The following is a 22,289-nucleotide window of genomic DNA, read 5'->3' on the forward strand; positions in this document are numbered from 1 at the left end:
AGTGTTTTTGGAGTAGATTGTATATAAATAGGATCTAAACATAATCTATTTTAAATCCGTATGAATTTATTTAGATATTTTATAAGGGGGATTGTCAAAATATATCACATTTTAAATTCCATCTCTACATCGAACGTTATGCTGTACTCAGGTACACATTAAGTCAAGATTCAATGGTTTAGAAATAATTTGTCTTGATTCATTTCCGGCCTGAACACACATGTGTATGACTCGGAGTGTGAGACATGTCCTACTACCTGGTGGCTGATCAGTTTTGTCAACAGGTGACCAGTTTTTTCTGAAATCCCACCTCAGTGATGAGGCTAATTTTTCTTGCTTGCTCGCTCTCTCTCGTGCACTCACTCTCCCGTTCGGAACAGGAGCAAATTGTTACTGACTGAGAGAGTGGTGTATTTAGTTGGGGTGAGGTGGGATTTCAGGGTTTGTTTGGAGGTATGTTTAGCAGGTACAAGTTGAAAGACTGAATCTCATTCCCCAGGGTGAAAGAGCTCTGTCCCTCTTGATTATCCCACCCAGTGACCACCAGGCCCTGTTTCCGGGTCTTGTTCCAGGTTTCGGTGTTAAACCTCCAAGTTATGGGGGAGGAGAGTCGCTCAGTTTCATTCAGTCAAGATGGGGCATTTGAGGGAGTGGGAGGTTGATGAGGGTGCCGGGGGGGGGAGGGGGAGGAGGGATGAGGAGGGATCTGTGGAAGGTGAGGCTTTTGTAGCAGATAAGCTGAGGTGGAGAGACAACTGTGCACCTGCAGGATGCAGAATTACTGTGGGAGGTGCTGAACATGAGGAAATGCTCGTCCTGGAGACGACAGTTACCAAGGCAACTGGGCTGGCTGTGGGAACGTGAGCACAGCAAGATCCCATGAGAAGGTCTGTTTTCAGTGGGGTTGCCTGAAGGATAAATATTGACCTTGGGGGTTTTGGGGTGGGGGAAGCGCCCCCTCCCCTCCCCTCCTCCAGTTCTCCCCATTGCTGTGGACCCCATGACCCACTCAGTGCCAGGAGGGGGTGACACTGAGTCACAGCAGCAGAAGGGGTCCCAACCCTTCCCTCCCCCTGCTCCTGCCCTGGGAAATGGGGCAGATCCTTAATCTCTGGGTTGGGGTGGGTGTGTGGTGACTGTACATCCCCCAACCCCTTGGATCCCTGCCCCATTCTTCCCCCCCCCCCCCCCCCCCCCCCCCCCACCCCCAATGATTTTAATCCAGATCCAGTCATTTCCCCCAAAGCCCTGTCCCTGGGCATTGTCCATGTGAGTTATAGGGCGTGAAGCAGCTTCTCTTTCACTGGGTACAGGGTGTTTTTTCCCCCCCCCCGATTTGAACCCGATGTCGGCGTTGGTGGGTGAGGGGGGTGGCGAGTGTGACACTGAGAGTTTTGGGCACAACCTGCTGTTCTCCACAAGGACACCAGGTGGCAGCCGTGCGCCACCTCTTGGTCAGCGCTGGTTTGGGTTTGAGTCTAACAATCCCAAAGCGACCTCCTGCTTTATAGAGATGTACAGCACGGGCACAGACCCTTCGGTCCAACATGTCCATGCCGGAACACAGAATTTCCACCTGCTCCATTCCACCCTGACTCAGATTCCCCACCCCCTCTCCCCCTTGTCACAAGAAGTTGCCCTCACCAGGAGTTTGCTCCTGTCTCTAGTTGCCCCAAGGGTCGTGGTGAGTCTGAAGTTAAAGGTGGGAGAGGCTGGGTAAGGGTTTCTCTCCCGAAAGGGCATAACTCAACCAGATGGGCCTTCACAACAATGGGCATCATTGTAAATGATGACCCCACCCCCCAGCTTTCTGAGACAGAGTGTCCCAACATTACACACCCCTGAGAGGGAGAGACCGACAGAGAAACATTCCCGTTTTGGGGTGGCTTATTGGATTTTTGGATCTGTGCCTCCAATTCCCGGACTGACCCACGAGTCGAACACCTCCTTCCCACATCCACCACATTAAGAGCCAGTCAGGATCTTGCCTTGTCCAAACAAGCCAAACCCCACTTCTCACCCCCTCCCCACTCCCCTCCTCCTCCTGACCTGCTGTGCAGACAGGTCCACTGTGTCCAACCCCGTCATCCCCAGACTGCGAGAACGTGCCTCAGACAGTGCGGCCCTCCCTCGGTGAGTGAGACCGGGAAGTGTCCATCTGTGGTGGGATGTGAACCTGCGACCTCCTGATGTGAGGGTGGGAGTGTGGCCTTTTATCCAGGACATAGTCCATCCAGTGACTGTGGAGTGGGTGAGGAGCTGATGGTCCTTACAGCTTCGACTGAAGGGATTAGTGATCCTGTTATTGACTGGCAGAGGCCATTCAGCCTGACCAGCTTGTCCTGGCCCAGACAGACAGAGAGAGCAGACACATTCCATCCTATAGATCCCTCATCCCAGGAACTTGTTCGACTCCCTGCGGGAATTATTGACGTGATTCACTTCCACGGTTTTTCCAGGGAGAATGTTCTGGATCCCAGCCACTGTGTCCCCTCGGCCACACCCAGCCCTCGAACTCCATCCGGCCTGCTGTACCCCTCCTCCGCGCTCCCTTGGTGCCCTGTGTCTCGTGTCGTCTCTCGCGTGTGGTTCTGAGTGTTGGCTCTGCCTCCTGTTTCTAAGGCCCTGTCATTATCGTTTCTGTCAACAGGTCCCCCGAGGGAGAGTCTCGTTCCTCCCTCATCCATCCCCCCCACCCTCACCCCAGCCGACAGGATGGCAACTTGGACATGGAAGCTGCGTTGTTGTATCGCCGCGTTCGTCCCCCAGCATGGCCGACATCGCGAGGTGAGTCTGCCTCTAATGTGGGGGGGTGGTTTGTGTGTCAGCGGGCTGGTGTGTGGGGCGAATGGTTAAGAAGTATGGAACACTTTGTCAACTGTGGAGCCAACATTCCCTCCTCAATCATCTTTGCCTTCTCAAAACGCACACCATCCAGTTAGAGAGACAAGCCCTTTCCCACATAAAGCCATGCTATCAATCTTGAATTAATCCACTCTCCTCCAAATGCAAGCAAATCCTATCCCTAAGAATCTTTTCCAATATGTTCCCTACCACTTACCGATAGCTCACTGGCCTATACTTTCCTGGATTACCCCAGTGCCCTTCTTGAACAAAGGAGCAATGTTGGCTGTTCTCCAGGTCTCTGGGAACCTCGCCTGTGGCTAAAGAGGATACAAAGGTCTCTGTCCAGGCCTCAGCAATCTCCTCCCGTGCTTCCCTCAATATCCCGGGATAGATCCCATCTGGCCCTGGGGACTTATCGATCTTAATGCTTTTTTTTCTGGCCAGTGTCTCACTGGTTAGCACTGCTGCCTCACAGCGCCAGGGACCCGGGGTTCGATTCCAGTCCCAGGAAACTCTCTCTTTAGGATTTGCAAATTCTTCCTGTGTCTGTGGTTTCCTCCCACAGTCCAAGGATGTGTAGGTTAGGGTGGATTGGCCGTGCTAAATTGTCCCATAGTGTTCAGGGATGTGTAGGTTAGGGTGGGTTGGCCATGCTAAATTGCCCCATAGTGTTCAGGGATGTGTAGGTTAGGGTGGATTGGCCATGCTAAATTACCCCATAGTGTTCAGGGATGTGTAGGTTAGGGTGGGTTGGCCATGCTAAATTACCCCATAATGTTCAGGGATGTGTAGGTTAGGGTGGGTTGGCCAGGGGAAATTACCCCATAGTGTTCAGGGATGTGTAGGTTAGGGTGGATTGGCCATGCTAAATTACCCCATAGTGTTCAGGGATGTGTAGGTTAGGGTGGGTTGGCCATGCTAAATTACCCCATAATGTTCAGGGATGTGTAGGTTAGGGTGGGTTGGCCAGGGGAAATTACCCCATAGTGTTCAGGGATGTGTAGGTTAGGGTGGATTGGCCATGCTAAATTACCCCATAGTGTTCAGGGATGTGTAGGTTAGGGTGGATTGGCCATGCTAAATTACCCCATAGTGTTCAGGGATGTGTAGGTTAGGGTGGATTGACTGTGCTAAATTACCCCATAGTGTTCAGGGATGTGTAAGTTAGGGTGGATTAGTCTGCAGTAAATGTAGAGTAATTGGGCTAGGGGAATGGATCTGTGTGGGTTACTGTGTCGGAGGGTCGGTGTGGACTTGTTGGGCTGAAGGGCCCGTTTCCACACTGTAGGGAATCTATGACCTTCTCCTTAATATCGAACTCCAGAATACCAACCTCCCCCTCCCGAATCTTCCACTTCATCCATGCCCCCCTCCCGGTGGGGGCTGATGTGGAGTATTTGTTCAAGATGACACCCACTTCCTCTGGCTCCATGACTGACTTCCCTCCTTTGTCCTGGCGTGGGCCTACCCTTTCCTGAGCTACCTGGCGTACATATCAAATGCCTTGGCCTTCTCCCTGGGCCAGGTCCCTTGCTAAATGGGACAGCCTTTGAACGGGTCTCGGGGCTGGACCTCCACAAGGCGCTGTGGGGGCCATCAGCTGTGCAGCAATGTACTCTTCGTGCGTTTTGATGTACCTCCCTCCCCACCCCCCACACCGACTCAACCAGCCACGGGATCAGTGTCGGACGTAGAAGTGCATATTTGCAGGAGCAGCGTGGGACAGACCGCAGGATGAGGTGTCCAGGTGGTGAAGCCCCCAGACAGGATAACTTAGATATCAAACAGCGACAGGCAGAACTAAGTGATTCCCACAACCATGCTCTGCACTGCTGTCACATCCAGTCGTGAGTGGTGGCGGAGAATTAAACAACTCTCAAATATCCCCGTCCTCAGTGATTGAGGAGCCCAGCACGTCAGTGCAGAAGATAGGGCTGGAACGTTCCCAGTGATCTTCAGTCAGGAGCTGTGTGGAGGATCCGAGTATCTCCAGTGGTTCCCAGCATCACAGAGACCAGTTTCCAGCCAATCCAATCCACGTGATCCAAAAAACAGTTGGAGACACTGGATACTGTAAAAGCAATGGGCCCTGATAACATTCCAGCAATAGTACTGAAGACATGTGCTGCAGACTTGCTGCTCTCTGACCAAGCTGTCCCATTACAGTTACAACCCTGGCATCTACCCGGCAATGTGCTCAGGTATGCCCTGTATATAAAAAGCAGGACCAATCCAACCCAGCCCATTACCATCTCCGCAATCTACTGTAGTTGCTCAGGATTTGGAGATGCCGGTGTTGGACTGGGGTGTACAAAGTTTAAAAATCACCCAACACCAGGTTAGAGTCCAACAGGTTTAATTGGAAGCACACTAGCTTTTGGAGCGACGCTCCTTCATCAGGTGATAGTGGAGGGATCGGTCTGTGTTGCGCTCAAGCCCTTCACTATCACCTGATGGAGCGTCGCTCCAAAAGCTAGTGTGCTTTCGATTAAACCTGTTAGACTCTAACCTGGTGTTGTGTGATTTTGAACATAGTTTCTGAGTGAAGTGATGGAAGGGGTCATTACCGGCGCTGTCCAGCAGCACCTACCTCAGTGACGCCCAGTCTGGGTTCACCACGGCCACTCCGCTCCTGACCCCACTGCGGCCTTACCTCAAACATGGATGGAAGAGCTGACCTCCCGAGGGGAGAGGAGGGGAGAGGGACAGCCCTTGGGGCCAAGGTTACATTCGACCGAGTGTGGGACCAAGGAGCCCTGAGCACAAACTGGAAGCGGTGGGTATTGGAGCAAACGCTGTTGCTTGGAGTCCCACCTGCCACACGGGGCGATGACTGTGGGGGTGTCAGTCATCTCCGCTCCAGGGCATCTCTGTGGAGTCCCTCAGGTGGGAGTGTCCCAGGCCCAACCGTCTTCAAATGCTTCATCAATGACTTTCCCTCCATCGCAAGGTTAAGAAGTGGGAATGTTCGATAGTTGTTCACCATTCACTGCTCCTCACGTGTCGAAATATTAGCCAGTGTGCTAATGCAACAAGATCAGGACCATATCCAGCCTTGGGCTGACCAGTGGCAGGGAACACTTGTACCACACAAAATGCCAGGCAATGCCCATCTAACCACCACCCCTTGACATTCAGTGGCGCGACCGTCACTGAATTCCCCCACTGTCTACATCCTGGGACACCCAATGTTTCTCTGAGCAGTAATGGTGAAGTCCCTTTGAACACTGGGCAGCCCAGAGGGGAAATAGGGGCAGGTGACCATTATACCGGGAGCAGTTTAAAAGGGGGCGCGGGGGGAAGAAAGAATAGGAGGGTGAGGTGGATTCTGGTGAAAATTTCAGACCTTAACCCCCCGGCAGGTGGAGGCATGGAGTGGTGGGAATCCGGGATGCTCCGGACAGTGGGATTGGAGGAGTTCAGTAAACTCCGAAAGGATTGGGGGTGAATGAAGGGACAGAGATAGGGAGGGGGTGTAGGGGGGTTACAGAGATAGGGAGGGGGTGTAGGGGGGTTACAGAGATAGGGAGGGGGTGTAGGGGGGTTACAGAGATAGGGAGGGGAGTAGGGGGGTTACAGAGATAGGGAGGGGGTGTAGGGGGTTACAGAGATAGGGAGTGGGTGTTGGGGCTGGAGGAGGTTACAGAGATAGGGAGGGGGTGTAGGGGCTGGAGGGGGTAACAGATAGGGAGGGGGTGTAGGGGCTGGAGGGGGTTACAGTGATAGGGAGGGGGTGTAGGGGCTGGAGGGGGTAACAGATAGGGAGGAGTGTAGGGGCTGGAGGGGGTTACAGAGATAGGGAGTGGGTGTAGGGGCTGGAGGGGGTAACAGATAGGGAGGGGGTGTAGGGGCTGGAGGGGGTAACAGAGATAGGGAGGGAGTGTAGGGGCTGGAGGGGGTTACAGAGATAGGGAGGGAGTGTAGGGGCTGGAGGGGGTTACAGAGATAGGGAGGGGGTGTAGGGGCTGGAGGGGGTTACAGAGATAGGGAGGGAGTGTAGGGGCTGGAGGGGGTTACAGAGATAGGGAGTGGGTGTAGGGGCTGGAGGGGGTAACAGATAGGGAGGGGGTGTAGGGGCTGGAGGGGGTTACAGTGATAGGGAGGGGGTGTAGGGGCTGGAGGGGGTTACAGAGATAGGGAGGGGGTGTAGGGGCTGGAGGAGGGAAGGGGTCCTGTAGAGGGATATGAAAACTAGGATTAATATTCCAAAGTTGTTTTGACACAAGTTGAAGTTCAGGAACATAGGGTTGATCGGGGAATGAGACTTGGTGAAATGTTTTGGATCAACCTGAGACTGTTGGGGGCTGGGGTGGGGGGTGTTTGGTGATGGTGGGGGCTGGGGAGCTGAATCTGGAGGGGACTGAGACACCAATGAGCCAGGTCAGGGGTGAGAATGGGCAAGCGAAGTTGCTGAGGTGGGGAAATGGACCGTCTGTTCTGGGGGTGGGGGTGGGGGTGGGGAAACGGGCTTCTGAGAACGTGAGACAGTGACGGTGAACAGAAGGGAGCGCGTCCATCCCTGACCGTTCCGGAGGACGGGGCTAGAGATCAGAAACCGAGGAGGGTAGGCCCGCTCTGGCCGAGATTGAGTCGGAAGATTTGTACCCCCCCCCCCCCCCCCCCCCCACATCAGGATGCGGTTGTGTACCCCCCTGTTTGGCCCAGTGTTTGGTTGTGGTTAGGACACACAGCAGGTTTACAGTGATCAGCTCCCAGCCCTCTGTTATTAAAACATTACAGAGCCCCTGCAATAAATATTTCTCAGAATGAGCTCAGAACCAAGGGTTTCTAACTGTCTCGTCGGTTTGCTCGGACTGGGGCTCCCTTCACTTGGAGAGAGACAGCCCAGTGAGGCATACAATCATAGAGATGTACAGCACGGAAACAGACCCCTCGGTCCAACCCGTCCACGCCGACCAGATACCCCAACCCAATCCAGTCCCACCTGCCAGCACCCGGCCCATATCCCTCCAAACCCTTCCTATTCACATACCCATCCAAATGCCTCTTAAATGTTGCAATTGTACCAGCCTCCACCACATCCTCTGACAGCTCATTTCACACACGTACCACCCTCTGAGTGAAAACGTTGCCCCTTAGGTCCCTTTTATATCTTTCCCCTCTCACCCTAAACCTATGCCCTCTAGTTCTGGACTCCCCCACCCCAGTGAAAAAGCTTTGTCTATTTATCCTATCCATGCTCCTCATAATTTTATAAACCTCTATAAGGTCACCCCTCAGCCTCTGACGCTCCAGAGAAAACAGCCCCAGCCTGTTCAGCCTCTCCCTGTAGCTCAAATCCTCCAACCCTGGCAACATCCTTGTAAATCTTTTCTGAACCCTTTCAAGTTTCACAACATCGTTCCGATAGGAAGGAGACCAGAATTGCACGCAATATTCCAACAGTGGCCTAACCGATTTGCTTCAGTAATTGTGTGCTGAAGGTGAGGGTTATGTTACTGCATTAAAGTCCCTCAGTAACAGGGAGGGATCAAGATTCGGAAGAGTTGATTATGGTTGTGGGCGGGCAGAGGCTGCGGTTTTGTAAACTGAAGGCGGGTTGAATTGGGAGAGCAGGGTAGATGGGCCGAATGACTACTCCTGGCCCATCCGCGGCGGGGGTAAGAGGCAGTGAGTGTTGAGGTGGTTGCGATAGGGGGTAGGGAGTTGTGTGTCTCCAGGGCAGTATTGGGGAAAGTGACCGTGGCGTTCCAGCACCAGAGAGAACCGGGCTGGGATAACACCATCTGGTGATACCACCTTGCCGTGATCGGGAGGAAATCTCCACTTCATGTCCGCCCTCGCTTGTAGCTTTCCCCCAGCACCACCCTCCCCACCCTGCTCCCCCTCTCGCTTTCTCCCACTCCCCTTGCACTTCCCTCCTATCCCCCCTTCGGAATCCTTACCCTCAATCCCAAATCTCTCCGTGTGTCCGGAGAACAGCTCCTTATTGGTACCTACCTTGGCGCTGACCTGCCCACGTTCCTGTTTCTGATGAGATTCCCATCTTGGTTGTTTGTTTTTCCCTGTTTTGGTGCAGGTGCAGCTTTCTAGGGCTGGGCAGGAGCTGGAGACAAACACACACACACAGAAACTATTCCCAATGGTTGAAGTGTTTTTATTTAAAAAAGAAAAGCCGTAGAAATTGATTTAAGGTAATTTTGGAAAGAAAACAGAATTGACATGAGGAAAAGGCATTTTACGCAGCGAGTGGTTACAATTAGGAATGTTGTACCTGAGGCTGCATTCGAGGCCGAAGCTAGTGCAGTGTTCAGAAAGGAATTACAGCCTTTATCCAAAGGGAAAAGTCTTGCAAGGCAGTGTGTGAACGTTGAAAGAATGAGCCTCATGGCCCAGTCACACCAGGTATGTCCACAAAGTGGTGGATTAAATGTGAATTTATAGCGTTTATAGAATTTAAAGTCATAGATGGTTCAAGTAAAAGTGATAAAGTTAGTAACTGAAAATACAGATTTGTTTTTCAAAAAATTACTCATTTGTGCGATGTGGATGTTGCTGGTTGGATAATTGTAATGGCAATTGTACCAGCCTCCACCAGTTCCTCTGGCAGCTCATTCCATACACGCTCTCCACCCTCTGCATAAAAATGTTGCCCCTTGGGTCTCTCTTATATCTTTCCCCTCTCACCCTAAACCCCTCTAGTTCTGGACTCCCCCTACCCCAAGGGGAAAGACCTTGTCTGTTTATCCTATCCATGTCTCTCATGATTTGATAAACCTCCATGTGGTCACCCCTCAGCCTCCGACCTTCTGTTGAGAAGATGGTGATGAGCTATATTTTGAATTGCTGTTGTCCATTTAGAGTCATTAGAGATGTACAGCACAGAAACAGACCCTTCGGTCCAACCCGTCCACGTCGACCAGACATCCCAACCCAATCTAGTCCCACCTGCCAGCACCCGGCCCATATCCCTCCAAACCCTTCCCATTCATATACCCATCCAAATGCCTCTTAAATGTTGCAATTGTACCAGCCTCCTCCACTTCCTCTGGCAGCTCATTCCATACACGTACCACCCTCTGTGTGAAAAAGTTGCCCCTAAGGTCCCTTTTATATCTTTCCCCTCTCACCCTAAACCTTTTTCTGTAGGTAACCCCACAATTCTGCCGAGGGGGGTGGGGTGAATTCCAGGGTTTTGACCGAGCAGCAGTGAAGGAATAGCCATAATGAATGGGTTGCAGCTGGCCGTGTTCCCATCTACTCACTGTCCTTGTCCTCCCAGCTGGTAGTAAGCATGGGTTTGCAAGATAGATAGGTAGTTAAAGTAGGTATAGAGAAAAGGTACTTTATCAGGATGAAAGCCACCACCCCGGGGGACCCATGCACCCCGGGTGGGTCTGTGTCTGGCCCTGCGCAGTCTTCATTGATGTGTGGGGACAGCTTTGCCCTACCCTCCAATTCCTGCCGCTGCCCCTCGCCTTGTCACCCGGGCAGGCTCTGAACCCAGTCGCCTGACCACCGGTGCTGGGGAGAGTGGGAATCGTGAGGGCCTACTAGTTTGGGCTGTTAATAGCCCTGCCTCCCCCCATCCCTCAGGCCCTGGGGCCTAGTTCTGAGGCTCTGCGACAGCTCTCACTCAGGCCTTTAGCCAGAGAGAAGCCTGCCTTTCTGTCAGCTGTGACCTGTTGAGGTGGTGGCGGGGGGGGACGGGGTGGGGTGGTGTGTGTGTGGTGGAGGCGGAGGGTGGGCGAAGTGGTGACGCATAGTGAAAAATCGGTTTTAGTCATAGCGAGAGTACGTCAGGGCGGGAGTAGGGGGGCGGTGGTGCGGGGGCAGGCTGATCAGGCGCTGACTTCCCAGGCAGGCCTGTCTAGTCATTAGGGGCTGTTTCTGAGTGGGGTGGAGGGGGGGAAATGAAGGAGCGTAGTATGAGGCGTCTGCGGTGACCCCCTACCCCTCTGAAATCGGGCCTGTTCTGCTGCCTGCCTCAGACTGTTGGCAGTTCAGGAACAGGCCTGATTTCAGAGTGAAAATAACTTCCTTTTGAAGGTACAGAGTGCTAACACAGTCGCTGGGTGTGAGTGTGGGGTCAATGGTGTGTGTTTTACTTTGTTGTTCATGCGACATGGACGTCACTGGCCAGGCCTAGCATTTATTGTCCATCCTTAATATCATCAGAGGGTAGTTAAAGGTCAACCCCATTGGTGTGGGCCCGGAGTCGCACATGGGTCAGACCTGGTGAGGATGGCAGTTTTCCTTCCCTCAAGGGCATTTAGGGAACCAAGTGGGATTTCTCCAGCAACGGTTTCGTAGTCACTCTTACCTCCGGGGGTTTTATTTAGTTGGATTGAATTTTCGCAGCCTCCCTGTAGCGGGATCTCGGCCTGTGTCCCTGAAACCTGACCAGAGTGTCTGGGTTACTCGTCCAGGGATAATACGATCAGGCCATCGCCTCTCCCTCCCCTGGGTGGATGGGGGTGGAGTGGGGTGGTAGGTGAAGGGGCCTGTGTGGGCAGTAGACAGGGAGGCCCCCCCCCTCAATCCCCAGCAGTTCTTCAGCACCATCTGTGAGGAGGTGGACAGTCTCTGTGATTCCTCAGCCCTGAGCACGGGTGCTCAAAGCATCTACGGGCCCAGAGAGGTGGCTGTGGGGACAGCCCACAGTGATGGGGGGGGGGGGGGGGGGGGGGAGAGCAGCCCCTCGTCTGTCCCCCTTGTTCCTGACTCTCTTTGACCAGTCTCCCCATTGGCGATGGGCCCTCCTGTCACCAGAACAATTCAACCTCCCGTTCACTCACATCTGTGCTCCGGGTAGAACCATCCCACCACCTCCGGGTCACCGGAGACCCTCGCTCCTGGTGCTGTTCCAGTAGGTGTTCCCTGAGCCCACGCACCCATTCATAGAACCTTCCAGCGCAATACATAACCTTTGACCCTCGATGTTGCGCCAACGTGTGGAACTGATCTGAAGCCCATCTATCCTACACCATTCCATGCTCACCCACGTGTCTATCCCATGCCCATTTAAATGCCCTTAAAGTTGGCGAGTCTACTGCTGTTGCAGGCAGTGCACTCCACGCCCCTACTACTCTGAGTAAAGAAACTACCTCTGACATCTGTCCTATATCTATCACCCCTCAATTTAAAGCTATGTCCCCTTGTGCTAGCCATCACATCCAGGGAAAAGGCTCTCACTGTCTACCCTCTCTAACCCTCTGGTCGAGACATATAAGATCATCTGAAAGTGCAGGGTCTGGATATTAGATAGGGAGAAGACCCGTAAGTTTTATTTTCCTCAGCAGAAGCCTTCTGTACTGACATAATGATCTCCCGAAGAGCAAATGGGAATTGAGAACTTGTTAGTTTTGGAGTTGCCGCTGTGCTAGATGTTGTGAGTGATCCCACAAACGGCGCGATGGCAACGGAAAGCGTGTGGTCTACTCTGAAAAACCACCCAGCCAGCCACTCCTTGGTATCACTTGCCGCGTAGCCTCCACGGGGGCAATGAAACCGGACAGACCCCCACTCCCAGCATTGATGGTGGGGCCAGAACAGGCTGGCCTTGCAGGAACAGTCCAGTCGCGGTCCTCCTCACCAAACTCTGGGGCACCTGGGAGAGCTGTCTCTCAGACGAGTCGAGCCACAGCCTGAAGTCACCGTACTCACCGGAGTCATACCTTACAATGTGCCAGGTATCCCCATCGCGTGGATGTGGCCTGACCCAGCGGTAGGATACAGTTGCTCTGGGGGAGGGGGTTAGCCCTTGAGCAAGCTTACTGCGGGTTGGGGGGGTGGGGGGGATTTCACTGTCCCGCCACCAAGAGTCGCTCGGAGGCAGCATTGCAGGTAGAGCTGGTCGGGTCCTATAGGATGTAACTGCTGGGCTGGGTCTGCGGCAGGAGGTGAGGGAGAAACCGAACCAGCAGAAGGTGCTGGAAAAGCTCAGCAAGTCCAGTAGCATCTGTGGAGAGAAATCACAGCTAACGCTTCAGGTCTGGTGACCCTTCCTCAGAAGGACCGGAAACGTTAACTCTGATTTCTCTCCACACACGCTGCCAGACTGACTGAGCTTTTGCAGCAACTGCTGCTGGTTTTGTTTCTGATCGACAGCACCCGCAGTACTTTCAGGTCTTTAAGAGGGCAAATCCTACTTGACCTCATTCTTGCTGGCTGCGGGTACGTCTGCCCCATGACCAGTGTCGGTAAGCGTGACCAGCCCACGTGCTTTCTGTTTTTTATGGAGATGAGCTCCCACCCTCACTCCCTCCATCGGGTTGGTGGCACGATCACCGTGCCCAATGGGACAGGCTTCAAACCAATCCAGCAGCTCCAGACTAGGCATCCATGAGGCGCTGTGGGGTCATCAACAGCAGCAGAACCGTACTCCTGTAACCACATGGCCCGGCGCATCCCCCACTCAACTATGACCAAGGGGATCAACCCTGGTTCAATGGGGAGGGCAGGACGGCATGCCAGGAGCAGCACCAGGCGTACCTGAAGATGAGGTGCCAACCTGCTGAAGCCCCCAAACAGGACGACTTGCCAAGCAGCCGGTGACAGACAGAGCAAAGTGATCCCACAGCCCATGGGTCAGAGTGTAGCTCTGCCGTCCTGTCACATCCCGTCGTGAATGGCTGTGGATGATCCACCAACTCACTGGAGGAGGACGCTCCACAAATATCCCCCTCCTCAATGATGGAAGAGCCCAGACCATCGGGAGAAAGATAAGGCTGAAGGTTTCACAGCGATCCTCAGCTCGAAGTGCTGAGTGGGTGATCCATCTCGGCCTCCTCCAGTGGTTCACCGAGACCACTCTCGAGCCAATTCCATTCTCTCCACATGATATCAAAACAAAACCGGCTGGAAGCATTGGAAACAGCAAAGGCTATGGGCCCTGACAACAGTCCGGCACTAGGACTGAAGACTTGGGCTCCAGAACTTGCTGCTCCCCCAGCCAAGCTGTCCCAGTACAGTCAGAACACTCAGTAGAGTTGTACAGGTATACAGCACACAAACAGCCCCTTCGGCCCAACACACCCATGCTGACCTGGTTTCCTAAGCTGAAATAGTCCCAGCTGCCTGCGTTAGGCCCATAACTCTCAACTTTCCCTATCCATGTACCCGACCAGATATCTTTTAAATGTTGGCATTCCACCACTTTCTCTGGCAGCTCGTTCCATAACATGCACCACCCTCTGTAGGGGCACGCGGTGGCTCAGTGGTTAGCACTGCTGCCTCACGGCACCAGGGTCCCAGGTTCGATCCCAGCCTTGGGCGACTGTGACTGTGTGGAGTTTGCACATTCTCCCCGTGTCAGCGTGGGTTTTCTCCGGGTGCTCCGGTTTCCTCCCACAGTCCAAAGATGTGCAGGTCAGGGTGGATTGGCCATGCTAAATTGCCCATAGTGTTAGGTATAAATTTGGTTGGGTTACTCTTCAGGGGGTTAGTGCAGATTTGTGGGCTGAATGGCCTGTTTCCACACTGTAGGAATTTTCAATTTTCAATGTTTCCCCCTTGGGTCGTTAGGTTTAAGGTGAGAGGAGAAGGATTTAAATCCATGTCCTGTAGTTTTGGGCTCCCCACTCTGGACATTCACCTCCTCCATCACTTGCTGTGATTTCAGTAAAGCTCACCCTTCTACTGTCTGGGGAGAAATGGCCCAGTCGGCTCAGCGTCTCCTTCTAACTCCGCCTTCCAGTCCCTGGAACGACCTCGTCCCTCTGTTTTGCACCCTTTCCAGTTTAGTACCGTCCCTCCTGTCCCCAGGGTGACCGGAATTGCACGCAGTAATTGAGCTGTGACCCAAACCATGCTGCCTTTACCTGGGAGATGATGTCCCAGTTCCTGGGCTCGCTGGTCTGACCGATGAAGTCAAGCGTGCCAAGTGCTGCTACCTTTTTCCCTGTTATCCTGCTTCGGAGGGACTGTGTGCCTGCACCCCTCCAACACTCTGCACGGCTCTATCGTTAACAGGCCCTTCGGCCCAACCAGTCCACACCGACCCTCCGAAGGGTAACCCACCCAGACCCGTTTCTCTCTGACTAATGCACCCAACACTATGGGCAATTTAGCATGGCCTAACCTGCACATCTTTGGACTGAGGGGGAACCCACGCAGACACGGGGAGAATGTGCAAACTCTACACAGATAGTGGCCGGAGGCGGGAATCGAACCCGGGTCCTGGACGCTGTGAGGCAGCAACCAAAATGCAACACCTCCCATTTATATCTGAATTAAACTCCATCTGGCATTCCTCAGCCTGTTGTAATCTTAGATAATCACCTTTGCTCAGTCCACTCCACCACCGATTTTGGTGTCATCTACAAACCTATTGACCATGTCTCCTGTATTCTCATCGAACTTGTTTACGTCAGTGATGACCATCAATGGCACCAGCACTGCTCCTTGTGGCACACCACTGACCCCAGGCCTCTGGCCTGTAAAACACCTCTCCTCCTTTTGGAAGGAGTAACAGGAATGCAGAGTATTGGGCTAATGGTAAGATTCTTGGCAGTGTAGATGAGCAGAGAGATCTCAGTGTCCAGGTACATAGATCCCTGAAAGATGCCACCCAGGTGGATAGGGTTGTTAAGAAGGCATTCGGTGTGTTGGCTTTTATTGGTAGAGGGACTGAGTTTTGGAGCCACAAGGTCATGCTGCAGCTGTACAAAACTCTGGCACTTGGGAGTATTGTGTACAGTTCTGGTTACCGCATTATAGGAAGGATGTGGAAGCTTTGGAAAGGGTTCAGAGGAGATTTACTGGGATGGTGTCTGGTATGGAGGGAAGGTCTTATTGGTTGGGGGTTGAGGGGCTTGAGGCTGTTTTCATTAGAGAGAAGAAGGTTGAGAGGAGACTTAATTGGGACATATAAGATAATCAGAGGATTAGATAGGGTGGACAGGGAGAGCCTTTCTCCTCGGTTGGTGATGGCTAGCACCAGGGGACAAAGCTTTAAATTGAGGGGTGATAGATATAGGACATATGTCAGAGATAGTTTTTTTACTCAGAGTAGGGGGGTTGTGGAACACTGCCTGCAACAGTAGTAGATTCACCAACTTCAAGGGCATTTAAATGGGCATTGGATAGACATATGGATGAAAATGGAATACTGTAGGTGAGATGGGCACAGCATTGAGGGCCGAAGGGCTCTGGAATGTTCTGTGTACCACCACCCTCTGTCAGTTTTGTATCCAATGGGCTTGCTCTTCCTGGATTCCACGTGGATCTAACCTTAGTGGATCTAACCTTAGTAACCAGTCTCTGAATCCTGTCGAAGGTCGTGCTAAAGTTCACACAGACTGCATCTGCCATATTACCCTCATCCGTCTTCCAAAAAAGAAGCCCAATCAATTTTGTGCGATGTTATCACGATGGAAGGTGATGCTCAGTGATGCCCAGTCTGGGTTAACCAGGGCACCTCAGCTCCTGACCCCATTCCAGCCTTGTGTCAAACATGGACAGAAGAGCTGATCTCCTGAGGGGAGGGGGACAGCCCTTGATGCCCAGGCAACTTTCGACTGAGTGTGGCATCAAGGAGCCCTGGCAAAACTGGAAGTAGTGGGTATTAGGGAGTAAACTCGCGTAGGGACGTGGGAGGTCAGTCATCTCAGCTGCAGGAGTTCCTCCGAGGAGCATCCTTGGCCCACGCTCCTCCAGCTACCTCCTCAATGACCTTCCCTCCATCATATTTGGTGACTTGGCCCCGTGAAAGTTCCCATAGGGTTCATCTGTGTATAGTTTGTGCATTGGTCAGGGGCATGGGTCGGTGTGCACTTGTTGGGCCGAAGGGCCTGTTTCCACACTGTTGGGATTCTGTAATTCTACAATATGGTCAGAAGTGGGAGTGTTCAGTCACCGATGAACAACGTTCAATACCATTGACCCCTCCTCAGGCTGAAACAGTTCCTGTTCAAATACAGTAAGACCCGGGTGATTTCCAGGCTTGAGCTGACATGTGGGAAGTAACATTTATGCCACACCGAGACCATCTGACTCCAGCCCCCTGGCATTGAGTGGTGTTACCATCACTGAATCCCCCAGTGTGAACCATCAAGGGGTCCCATTGACCGGAAACACAACTGCACTCCCCACGTAAATGCGATGGCTACAAGACCTGAGGAATCACTCCCCGAGCCCCTGTACGTCCCTGTCCCCGGGTCACTCACCGTCCCGACCCCCCTGTCCCTGGGTCACTCACCGTCCCGACCCCCTGTACGTCCCTGTCCCTGGGTCACTTCCCGTCCCGACCCCCTGTCCCCGGGTCACTCCCCGTCCCGAGCCCCCGTACGTCCCTGTCCTCAGTCACTCACCGTCCCGGCCCCCTGTCCCAGGGTCACTCCCCGTCCCGAGCCCCTGTCCCTGGACACTCACCGTCCCGGGCCCCTGTACGTCCCTGTCCCCGGGTCACTCCCCGTCCCGGCCCCCTGTACGTCCCTGTCCCTGGGTCACTCACCGTCCCGACCCCCTGTATGTCCCTGTCCCTGGGTCACTTCCCGTCCCGACCCCCTGTCCCCGGGTCACTCCCCGTCCCGGCCCCCTGTACGTCCCTGTCCCCCGGTCACTCACCGTCCCGACCCCCTGTACGTCCCTGTCCTCAGTCACTCACCGTCCCGGCCCCCTGTCCCAGGGTCACTCCCCGTCCCGGCCCCCTGTACGTCCCTGTCCCCCGGTCACTCCCCGTCCCGACCCCCTGTACGTCCCTGTCCCCCGGGTCACTCCCCGTCCCGACCCCCTGTACGCCCCTGTCCCCCGGTCACTCCCCGTCCCGACCCCCTGTACGCCCCTGTCCCGCGGTCACTCCCCGTCCCGACCCCCGGTACGCCCCTGTCCCCCGGTCACTCCCCGTCCCGAGCCCCTGTACGCCCCTGTCCCCCGGTCACTCCCCGTCCCGAGCCCCTGTACGCCCCTGTCCCCCGGTCACTTCCCACCCCGACCCCCGTACGTCCCTGTCCCCGGGTCACTCACCGTCCCGACCCCCTGTCCCCCGGTCACTCCCTGTCCCGACCCCCTGTCCTCGAGCTCCTCCTGCAGGGCATGGTGGGTAGCCCCATGGACATTGACAGGAGCAGTTCGAGATGGCGGCTCTCTGGAGCCAATAAATCCGGGCTCTGACCGTGGTGTCCATGTCGCACGGTGAATTGATGAAAAAGTGATGATCCGATCTTCTGTTCGATGCTGAGTGTGGCTGAGAACAGCAGGTTGGCTCCAGAAAGTCGGAGAGCTTTCTCTGTTCCCGAAGCCGTGGGGGAGGGGATCATTTTTCACGATCCATCTGAGGACCCCCACCCATCCGCAATCCACCGAAACAGTGCGGAGGCCCATCTAACCATCCCCTCTGGCCTCCCTCCTGTTGGTTTCTCGGAGTTGGGTTACAGATAGGGGTCTCGAATGGATCCCAGCTCTCTGAGCACAAAGCGATGGCAACTACTTGATGAGGACCCCCACCCTGGGCGGTGCAGTCACGCCCTTTCCCAGCTCAGTCACTTTCCGAAATGCGAGAGTGGGTGGCTGTGTGTGTGTGTAAGGGAATTCCCTCCCTGTGACTGGTGCATCTGGTGAACGGGTGACGGAGACACTTGAAGTAATTGGGATTTCCTGTGAGTGGGGACGGGGTGGGGGGGTGGGAGGAATGTTGGTCAGGAAAGCCCCAGCCTTACTTCCGTCCGACAGCCAGCAGACAGAGTCGGGAGGGAAGTCGGAACCAACGAACAGGAAGTGGCCAGTCGGGCAACAAGCCTGAAAGCGTAGGCCTCAAGCGTGGATTTCACCCTTTCGTGGCTGAATTAGAAAACGTGCATTTAGACAGCGCCTGCACCATCCCATGTATGTGACTGAACGCTCGTGGGTTCCTGGGATAGGGTGGTCCAAGGCAAGGGGGGTGAACATTTAAGGTTAAAAATCGCATGACACCAGGTTAGAGTGCAAAGGTTTACTCAGCATCACAATCTTTCACAGCCTCCCTCGTTTCTCACACAGAGGGTGGTACGTGTATGGAATGAGCTGCCAGAGGATGTGGTGGAGGCTGGTACAATTGCAACATTTAAGAGGCATTTGGATGGGTATATGAATAGGAAGGGGTTAGAGGGATATGGGCCGGGTGCTGGCAGGTGGGACTAGATTGGGTTGGGACCAAAGGGTCTGTTTGTATATCTCTGACTAAAATCACAACAATTCCTCAAAGATTTGTGTTGATGGAGTCTTTTATTTATTTTTGTTGTAGGGGGTGTGGGGAAATGCAGGTGCCAGGGAGGGGGTGTAGGAACTGGAGAGGGTTTCAGAGATAGGGAGGGGGTGTAGGGAGTTACAGGGATAGGGAGGGGGTGTAGGGGGTTACAGGGATAGGGAGGGGGTGTCTCTTGTAACCTCCTTGCACGTGATGTCTGGGTTCCTCCAATTCTGTCCCTGTCTCTTTCACACACACCCCCGTCTCTCTTGCCCCCCCTCCCTGTCTCTTGCCCCCCCTCCCTGTCTCTCGTCCCCCCCCCTGTCTCTCGCCCCCCCCTTCCCTGTCTCTCGCCCCCCCCTTCCCTGTCTCTCGCCCCCCCTTCCCTCTCTGTCTCTCGCCCCCCCTTCCCTGTCTCTCGCCCCCTCTCTCTCCCCCCCCCCGTCTCTCCCCCCCCCTTGTCTCTTCCACCCCCCCCTTCCCTGTATCTTTCCCCACCTACCCCTGTCTCCCCCCCCCCCGCTCATTGTATGGGTCCTGGTCTCTGTCCTGCACTCCCCTCCCTCCCTGATGGGGGGGGGTGGGTACCTGCTGGTGCAATGCCCTTTTAAGGTCCTGACTTGTTGTCAAGTTCTGCAAATGTCCGCCCGCCTCCCACTCTTCCTCTGCGTGGGGCGGGGGCAGAGAGAGAGAGAGAGAGGCCGGCTCCTGCTCAGCCTGCCGCAGTGTGAGCCCGCCTCCTGATAAACAGAGCAGCTTTATTGTTCAACCAGACAGAGGCTGGAGCAGCAATTAAACCGTTCTGCTGGTGGGCCCCACCACAATTGCAGCCTTCAGACGGTGACTGCATTGACATTGTCTCCCTGCACGCACACACCATCTGCAGATCACAGCTGTATGCTTCCCTGTACACTCCCCGCGCACACGCACAATAAACAGCATTGCATTCACTGTCTGTGTGTGTGTCTCTGTGTAGCTGTGTGTGTGTGTGTGTGAGAGTGTGTGGGTGTGTATGGATGTGTGTCTGTGTGTAGCTGTGTGTGTGTGTGTGAGAGAGTGTGTGGGTGTGTATGGATGTGTGTCTGTGTGTATATGTGAATGTGTGTGTCTGAGAGAGAGTGTGTGGATGTGTATGCATCCGTGTGAGTGTGTGTGTGTCTGTGTCTGTGTGAGTGTGTGTGTGTGTGTAATTAAATAGAAGTGGGACTGTGTTTTGGACTGGAGACCGTTTCGGAGATGTCATTCCCGCAATGGGTGGAGAGAGCAAGGGAGATAGACCGCTGCGAGTTAGGGTGCGGGCATATTCAGAGCCATTTGGTATTACAACTGTGGAGGGCATCCCAGATATTGCACAGCCCCAGGCTGGTGGTGGGGAGGGGGTGGGTGGGGGAGGCGTCACGTGCAATGAGGAGTGAGGGCACTGTCTGATCTCCGTGCTCCCCCCAAACTCTGAACCCCATATTCCCATGCACTGAGGTCAATTTAATGATGGCTTTGGGTTGTAGGGAGAGGGAGGGGGAGGAAGTGTTTTGAAAGTTTACCCTCCGGATTGATGCCAGTCCATGACTGCCCTGTGAGTGTTTGTTAAAGAGGGTGGCGGTGGAATGAGGTGTGATAGAGTGGTCTGGGCAGGGCCTTGCAGGGAATCTAGGCCTATCCAATAACCAGCAGTCAGTGTTTACAGAGAGCACCCCCCTCTGGTGTACAAAGTGAGGCTGCTGGCAATGACCAGCACCAGCACCCACCGTCAGGCCCAGTCACATTGGCGGGAGAGAGACCTCCGAGGAACTGCGGTGATGCGGGAGGGAGGCAGAGAGTATGTGTGTATACAGCTCGCTGGCACTCCCACCCACACACGCGCGCGCGCGCACACACACACACACCCCTCGCTTCCCACGCATGCAGGCACACACACACAGCTTGCTCCCCCCACACACACACGCACATGCACACAGCTCACTCCCCCCGCACACGCGCACACACACACACTCGCACAGCTCGCTCCCCAAACATACACACACACGTGCGCGCGCACACAGGCACAGCTCACTCCCCACACACACATGCGCGCGCACGTACACACAGCTCGCTCCCCACACACACGCAGGTGCGCGCACACGTGCACACAGCTCGCTCCCCCAGCACACACAAGCGCACACAGCTCTCTCTCCCTACACACACACAGCTCGCTTCCCCCCACGCATGCAGGCATACACAGCTCGCTCACCACACGCGCACGCGCACACACGCACACAGCTCACTCCCCACACACACAGGGGCACACACACACATGGGCATGCACACAGCTCGCTCCCCTCATGTGCGCACACGCAGCTCGGTCCCCCCACACAGGCACGCGGGCGCGCGCGCACACACACGCGCACAAAGCTCGCTCCCCAAACACACAGCCACAAACACACAGCTCGCTCCCCCCACACACACGCACACACAGCTTACTCCCCACGCACACAGGGGCGCGCACACACACAGCTCGCTCCACACACACACACGCACACAGCTCGCTCCCCCCCACGCGCGTACACACACACACGCGCGCACACAGCTCGCTCCCCCCACACGCGCACTCACGCACACAGCTTGCTCCCCCCACACGCACGTGCACGCGCACACACACACAACTCGCCGCACGCACGCACACGCACACAGCTTGCTCCCCTACACACACAGACGCACACAGCTCTCTCCCCCTACACACACACAGCTCGCTTCCCCCCCCCCCACACACACACACGCACACACACACCCCTCGCTTCCCCCACACATGCAGGCATACACACACAGCTCACTCCCCCCGCACACAGGGGCACACACACACACGCGCACTCACACAGCTCGCTGCCCCCCCACACACACACAAGCACACCGCTCGCTCCCCCCACACACAGGGGCACACACACACGTGCACACACTCAGCTCGCTCCCCATACACGCGCACACACACGCGCACACAGCTTGCTCCCCCTACACACACAGGCGCACACAGCTCTCTCCCCCTACACACACAGCTCGCTTCCCCCCCCCACACACACACCCCTCGCTTCCCGCACACATGCAGGCATACACACACAGCTCGCGCCCCCCCCCCACACACAGGCACACACACACACGTGCACACACAGCTCAATCCCCCCACACACGTGCGCCCACAGCTCGCTTCCCCCACACGCCCACAGCTCGCTGCGCGCGCGCACACACACACGCAGCTCGCTCCCCACACACACAGAGGCACACACATACACCCAGCGCGCACACACACACAACTCGCTCCCCCACACACACACACACACAGCTCGCT

At 54.9% G+C, this 22,289-nt stretch overlaps 1 protein-coding gene across 1 annotated transcript in view; it reads left to right on the top strand.

The window, feature by feature from the left end:
• LOC132835320 (uncharacterized) overlaps nt 1-22,289 on the top strand; it is a 57,149-nt gene that overhangs the window by 6,614 nt on the left and 28,246 nt on the right. The window contains exon 2 of the mRNA XM_060854766.1: nt 2,651-2,787. Coding sequence (XP_060710749.1) covers nt 2,651-2,787 — 137 coding nt within the window. The remainder of the gene's footprint in view (nt 1-2,650; nt 2,788-22,289) is intronic.

Source organism: Hemiscyllium ocellatum, chromosome 44 (genome assembly GCF_020745735.1).
Source record: "Hemiscyllium ocellatum isolate sHemOce1 chromosome 44, sHemOce1.pat.X.cur, whole genome shotgun sequence".
Lineage (NCBI taxonomy): Eukaryota > Metazoa > Chordata > Chondrichthyes > Orectolobiformes > Hemiscylliidae > Hemiscyllium > Hemiscyllium ocellatum.